Source organism: Papaver somniferum, chromosome 8, assembly GCF_003573695.1.
Source record: "Papaver somniferum cultivar HN1 chromosome 8, ASM357369v1, whole genome shotgun sequence".
Taxonomy (NCBI): domain Eukaryota; kingdom Viridiplantae; phylum Streptophyta; class Magnoliopsida; order Ranunculales; family Papaveraceae; genus Papaver; species Papaver somniferum.
The window spans coordinates 45,331,417-45,338,667 of NC_039365.1; the positions used below are offsets into that span (position 1 = coordinate 45,331,417).

Consider the following 7,251-nt stretch of genomic DNA (forward strand, 5'->3'; position numbering starts at 1 on the left):
AATCTAAGGGAAGGAGGGGGTGGAAATAACATCTAAGAATTGGAGTTGAATACTAGGACACGGACATTTGTTTTTGGGTCTGAGCCCACTTCTATTAGAGTCCAGGAAGCCGAAGCAGAAGAAAAAACTGAAAAAGTCACGGTCTTGCAGTCCAATTGCGTGTAATAGAGTTTGAAACTGTGGTTGATTGATGAATCGGAACTTTCATTTGCATGGTCATGTGTATATAGTCGTTTGAGCTAACTATCCGTGGTCCAACAGGGTGCAGTTTGGCAGCCAAATTTTGGGCCCTCTACAAACAATTTCCTGTCTTCTCTTTTCTCTCTGGATTTCGTGATTACACAGGTTGAGTTCACATGTTTGGATCTATCATATCTACGCTTGTTACATGCGTAATAGTAATGTTTAGAAAAACAGTTCAGATTCTTTAATGTCCTCCTTCCTATTGGTTGCAAAAGAAATTTAGTTTACAAGTAAAGGAGCACCCACGAGTTTTTTGCAAACTGTTCCCATTAAAGTTGCACCGCCGCTAACCCCTCTCTCCAATCTGTTCCCTACAAAACAAAAAGGAATTTGTTTCTTTATCCTTCCTTGTTTGTCAGGCAGCAGATTTAATAAACTAACCGTTAGAGTTATCGTTTTCTGTTTTTTATTTGGTCCCAAACAGATTTCACAAGCCACAACACATATCTTTCGTGTGGTCACCTCGTAACATCCCAAATTTTAGCATTTCATCCCGTGATTTTTCCTCTCCTTTAATGACCAACTGCCTAACTTCCTATCTCTCAACGTCTATAAATTGCTGCAAACCCATGAATCTCACCCATTGTACTTCGCAAACTTCACTTCCAGCAACCTCCTCACCTTTGCAGTACTCTCCCAATATTACTAACAAGAACACAAAATGAAAGCTACCGAAGTGTCAGGAATGCAGCATCTTCTACCATTAACGTTGGCGATACTGATAAGTGTTTGTTTTTGTTCTTGTTCCGCTTTCAACTCACACAACTACTCCGATGCCTTGACAAAATCGATCTTATTCTTCGAAGGACAACGTTCCGGGAAATTGCCGTCTAATCAGCGTCTTACTTGGAGAGGCGACTCTGCATTAGCTGATGGGTCTTCTTATCATTTTTGTTTTGTTTTATTTACTTATATGTGAAAAAGTGAAATGTTAAAATTTCAGACTAATGTTTTTTTTTTTTTGCCCGGTGATTTGTAGGTGGATTTGGTGGGAGGATATTATGATGCGGGAGATAATGTGAAGTTTGGACTGCCTATGGCGTTTACAACGACATTGTTATCATGGAGTGTTATCGAATTCGGTAGCTATATGAAGCGTAACCAAATGGATCATGCAAGAGCTGCAATTCGTTGGAGTACTGATTATTTACTGAAGGCAGCAACAGCTACACCAGATACCTTATATGTTCAAGTGCGTAAATCCATCTATGTACCCGAGCCAATGTTTGCAAAATGGTTTATTTTAATGGTCGAAGGAAAGGCCAATTGTCGTAGTTGATTATATGTTGACTAGTGTTATTGATGATGCAGGTTGGGGATCCTAGTATGGATCACAGGTGTTGGGAAAGGCCCGAAGATATGGATACGCCTCGGAATGTGTATAAGGTTTCTGCACAAAACCCCGGCTCTGATGTTGCAGCTGAGACAGCTGCTGCATTAGCTGCTGCTTCCATTGTGTTTAAAGAATCCGACCCTTCATATTCCGCCAGATTGCTTCAAACCTCCATGAAAGTAAATATATCTCCTTGAAGAGTCTTATTGAGCTCATGATCTATGTTGCTTTCTTGAGCTCATAAACTAGTCTGATTTTTCTAATGCACGGATTGATGCGGGTCTTTGATTTTGCTGATCAGCATAGAGGTTCTTACAGTGATTCTCTCAACTCAGTTGTCTGCCCTTTTTACTGTTCTTATTCTGGATTCCAAGTAAGAATGCTGAAAATTTGAATATCAGTGTTTCAAAACAAGAACATTAATTTTTGTCACTAGTTCCTGACTATGTTGGTCTCTCTTAGGATGAGTTATTATGGGGAGCATCATGGATTCATACTGCTTCGGAAAATAGTTTGTACTTGTCTTACATCCAGAATAACGGCCACACACTAGGCGCAGACGACGATGACTACTCATTCAGTTGGGACGATAAACGAGTTGGGACCAAAGTGCTTCTTTCCAAGGTTTTGCCTCTTCACAAAATTACCTGAGACAACCCCGCAGGGGCGGAGCCAAGGGTTGACTAACCCTGACTCTAGTCCCCTAAAATCTAATTAACTGCATAAAAACCCTTTATTTGCCGTTATATTTTATGTTTAGTCCACTAAGTATTAACATTTAGCCCACCAAAGTTTCTAAATTTCTATAACATTTATTTTAGTCCCTAGATATTTGTTTCCGGCTCCGCCACTGGTCACCGCATTAGCTACCTGACAAAGAAACTAACAGATAAAATTTTGCAGGGTTTTTTGGATAAGCAGGTCGAAGAATTTCAGTTGTACAAAGCTCACTCTGACAACTATATTTGCTCATTGATCCCAGGATCACCTAGTTTCCAAGCACAATATACTCCTGGTAAACAACATTACCTTCCCTCTCTCACATTTTTTACCTTGTATTTGTATTTTGCAATCAGTTCATATGGAGTCATTACCGTTACAGGAGGACTTCTTTTCAGAGGAGGTGAAAGCAATTTGCAGTATGTTACAACATCATTTTTATTGCTTTTAACATATTCCAAGTATCTAAAATCATACGGCGGAGTTGCTTCGTGTGGATCATCAACCATCTCTCCTAAAGACTTAATTGCATTGACAAAGAAACAAGTCGATTACATTCTAGGCCAAAATCCAGTAAAAATGTCTTACATGGTAGGATTTGGCGAAAGATTCCCACAACATGTTCATCATAGAGGTTCTTCGCTTCCATCTATACATTCACACCCTGATAAAATCAACTGTAACGACGGTTTTCAGTATCTTTATTCTGGTTCATCGAATCCGAATGTACTTATTGGTTGTTGGAAATTTTGGGTTAAACAAGAGGATAAAAAGCATCATCAGAACCTTATACAGTGTGTTTCTTGGTCGGGTCAAGGAAGTACAATCCTTGAATTCGATTACGGTGTTAGGGCTTCATTGACCCTGAAGGCATAATTCGAGAGACCGTTTGTACTCGCCAAATTTATTGGGAAAGGTCGAATTATTGTCTAAAAGAATCGAAAGAGCCTTGAAGTCAGGGGTACACCATTTTCTGTTTCTGTTTTCATCCTCTTGTTTAACCCAAAATTTCCAACAGTTTTAGACAATAAATTTCTGACAATGGAGGGTGAATCTTCAAATTCGAATGTAACTGCTCAATCTCTGCAGGTGATGAACCAAACCCTAACTCGATTGGAACGTTTTGATGGTGATAATTTTACTCGTTGGCAAGAGACTGTGAAATTTTTCCTGATCACCATCAAGTTGTGGTACATACTTGAAGACGGTTTGGATGAAATTCCTGCACCATCAGACAAAGACACTGATGATTTGAAGGCCAGAAGAAAGAAGCGTCAGGAAGATGATTTTATGTGTCTTGGTCATATCTTGAACGCCTTGGGAACTAGTGTTTACAATGCCCATCGAAGTATTTCGTCTGCAAAGGAATTATGGACTACGCTTGAAAACAAATACAAGATTTCTGAAGCAAGCAACAAGAAATTCTTGATTTGCAACTTCATGGATTTTAAAATGGTTGACAGTAAGTCAATTATTTCCCAGGTCAGTGAAATTTTACTCATTGTTAATCATCTTAAGGATGCTGGAATTGAAATTGTTTCTGCTTTTATTGTCGGAGTCATTATTTCTCGTCTTCCTCCTTCTTGGAATGGTTATAAGAAGAAACTTAAGCATGCTGAGACTGACTATGATTTAGAAGGTTTACAGCGTCATCTTCGTATAGAAGAGGACTCTCGTAAACGAGAAATTAAGGATAGTCAGCAAACTGAGGATCATTCTAAGGTTAACGGTGTAGATTTTTCTAAGACACCAAATGCTTTGAAACCTAATAATGATACTCAGTTTAAGAAGCAACATCCCAACAAGAAGAGTAAGAAGAAGGGGCCTTGCTTCTTCTGTGATAAACCCGGCCATATTGCTCGTGATTGTCGTCTCAAAAAGAAACAACAAGGACAGAAAAAGGAGGCAAATATGATCGATGACAAACTTGTTATTGTAGTGCAATCCGCCAACGCCGTTTCTAACAATGAGAGTGGATGGTGGTACGACAATGGTTCAACTGTCCATATCTGTAAAGACAGGCATCTTTACAAGACATATGAATCGGTTACTGGCGAAGGAAACGAAGTTGTCTCTGCAAACAACTTACATAGCAAAGTGATTGGAAAAGTCACTATTGATCTCTCCTTTACTTCGGGAAAGACTGTTACTCTTACTAATGTATTACATGTCCCTGACATTGTGAAAAACCTTGTTTCTGGAGACCTCGTTATGAAGGCCGGATTTAAGACGACTTATGAGTCTAATAAGTTTGTATTGTCCAAAAATGGTGTATTTGTTGGACAAGGATATGCTTGTAATGGGATTATTAAGCTTAATTTAATAAATAATGGTTCTGCTTATACTATTGACTCCGTTGATCTATGGCATGGTAGATTAGGACATATGAATTATGGTTCCCTTAGAAACATGAGAAAATTAGGATTAATTTCTGATTGCAATTTTGGTAATATCTCTAAGTGTGAAATATGTGTGCAAGAAAAAATACATAGAATTTCCTTTAAGTCTGTAGTTAGAAATTCTTCCTTGCTTGAATTAGTACATAGTGATGTTGGTGATTTAAAAAATCATGTGACTCGTGGTGGAAACAAATACTATGTTACTTGTATTGATGATTGCACTAGATATGCTTATACTTACTTGATGAAATCTAAGGATGAAGTCTTTGATATGTTCAAAATATACAAAGCAGAAGTAGAGACACAATTAGGACAGAAAATTAAAATTTTACGTTCTGATCGTGGTGGTGAGTATTTTCCTAATGAATTTAAATTGTTTTGTCAAGAGCATGGTTTAATTCATCAATTTACTACACCTTATACACCTCAACAAAATGGTATTGCGGAAAGGAAAAATAGAACGTTGGTTGAGATGGTTAATGCTATGCTTATTAGTTCGGATTTGCCTAATTCCTTGTAAGGTGAAGCTATGTTATCTGCATGCTATATTTTGAATAGAATTCCTTTGAAAAAGAAGAATATTTCTCCCTATGAATTGTGGTTTAATAGGAAACCAAATTTGAGAAGACTTAAAGTTTGGGGTTGCTTAGCATATGTTAGGAAGCCTGATCCTAAAAGACCTAAGTTAGGAAATAGGGCGTATAAATGTGCTTTTGTAGGTTATTCACTTAACAGTATTACTTACAGATTTTTAATCCTTGACACTTTTGAGATTATAGAATCTGTAGATGTGGAATTTTTTGAGAACTTGAATAGGAATAGTTCCCAAATGCAACCCATAGAAAACCCATTGTTACCTAGTCTAGAATATATAGAGACTAATAACAATGATGAACATTCTGCTCCTAACATAGAAGATATTTCTGAAAGTATAGAAGATATCGAACCTAGAAGAAGTAAGAGAGCAAGGAAAGCGAAAAGCTTTGGTCCAGAATGGGTACAATATCTTGTAGAAGGTAGTAAGAATGAAATTCTTAGTATGACTAGATATGTAATGCATGTTGATGATGACCCTAAAACTTATGTTGGGGCAATGAGTTCCAGAGATGCTATTTTCTGGAAAGAGTCTATCAATGATGAAAAGCATTCACTTTTGTCTAATGGTACTTGGATATATTGTGATTTACCTCCTGGCGTAAAATCTATAGGATGTAAATGGGTATTCAAGAGAAAAATGAATGCAGACGGTTCCATTGATAAGTTCAAAGACAAACTAGTTGCTAAGGGTTATAAACAACGACATGGAATTGACTATTTTGATACATATGCTCATGTTGCTCGCATCTCATCTATTCGTTGTTTAATTGCACTTGCCTCTACACAGAAGTTAATTATACATCAAATGGATGTCAAAACCGCCTTTCTAAATGGTGATTTAGAAGAAGAGATATATATGGAACAACCCGAAGGTTTCATATTGCCAGGCCAAGAAAAGAAGGTTTGCAAGTTGGTAAAATATCTTTATGGCTTGAAGAAAGCTCCCATGCAATAGCATGAGAAGTTTGACAAAGTAGCTTTGTCACATGGGTTTGTTGTAAATGATGCTGATAAATGTATCTATAGTAAGCATGATAGTTCTGGATGTGTGATTCTCTGTTTGTACGTTGATGATATGCTTATTTTTGGATCTGACATATCTCGTGTGGAAGAAACAAAGAAGTTTCTTAACTCTAACTTTGATATGAAGGACTTAGGGGAGGCTGATGTGATCTTGAGAATCAAAATCCTAAGAAAGGGAGATGAGTTGGTTTTAACCCAATCTCATTACATTGAGAAATTTCTCAAGAAGTATGGTCATTTTGATGACAAACCAACCCCTACTCCTTTAGAACCTACTATAAAGTTAATGAAGAACACTGGGCGTACTCATGCACCACTTGAGTATTCTAGTATTATTGGAAGTCTTATGTATGCTATGCATTGCACAAGACCGGACATAGCTCATGCTGTGGGATTGCTATGTCGTTTCTCAAGTAACCCAGGATTTGAACACTGGAAAGCAGTTTCAAGAGTTTTGGCTTACTTGAAAGGAACCATTGACTATGGTTTGCATTATAACGGCTATCCCGCTGTATTAGAAGGATACAGTGATGCTACCTGGAACAATGTAGAATCCAAATCCAAGTCGACTGGTGGATGGATATTTACATTAGGAGGTGCTAATGTGTCTTGGAGTTCCAAGAAGCAGACCTGTATTTCTGACTCAACAATGTTGTCAGAATTGATAGCGTTAACCGATGCATGTAAGGAGGCGGAATGGCTTAGAAACTTACTTGTTGAAATCCCATTTTGGAAGAAGCCATGTCCAGCGGTCTTGATTAATTGTGATAATCAAGCAACTATTTATAATGTCTCTAACAAGACTTATAATGGAAAGTCAAGACATGCAAGTCTTAGACATCAAATGGTAAGACAAATACTCAAAAGAGGAGTAGTTGCAGTAAACTATATTGAAACAAGTAAGAACTTGGCAGACCCATTTACAAAAAGTCTACC

At 37.6% G+C, this 7,251-nt stretch overlaps 1 protein-coding gene across 1 annotated transcript; it reads left to right on the top strand.

Moving 5' to 3' along the window:
- Positions 1 to 1,228: 1,228 nt before the first annotated feature.
- Positions 1,229 to 6,252, top strand: LOC113305518 (endoglucanase 1-like). Its single transcript, XM_026554539.1, has 9 exons — positions 1,229 to 1,435; positions 1,555 to 1,755; positions 1,878 to 1,949; positions 2,039 to 2,200; positions 2,480 to 2,591; positions 2,679 to 3,073; positions 3,779 to 3,887; positions 5,475 to 6,081; positions 6,180 to 6,252. The coding sequence occupies exons 1-9, from the start codon at positions 1,280 to 1,282 to the stop codon at positions 6,250 to 6,252; spliced, it is 1,887 nt and encodes a 628-aa protein (XP_026410324.1). The 5' UTR covers positions 1,229 to 1,279.
- Positions 6,253 to 7,251: the final 999 nt, after the last annotated feature.

Coding starts and splice junctions, on each gene's coding strand:
- LOC113305518 (XM_026554539.1), top strand. CDS start 1,280: ATGGCGTTTACAACGACATTGTTATCATGGAGTGTTATCGAATTCGGT. Junction 1,756..1,877: donor TGCTTCAAACCTCCATGAAA/GTAAATATATCT, acceptor TTTGCTGATCAG/CATAGAGGTTCTTACAGTGA. Junction 1,950..2,038: donor GTTCTTATTCTGGATTCCAA/GTAAGAATGCTG, acceptor GGTCTCTCTTAG/GATGAGTTATTATGGGGAGC.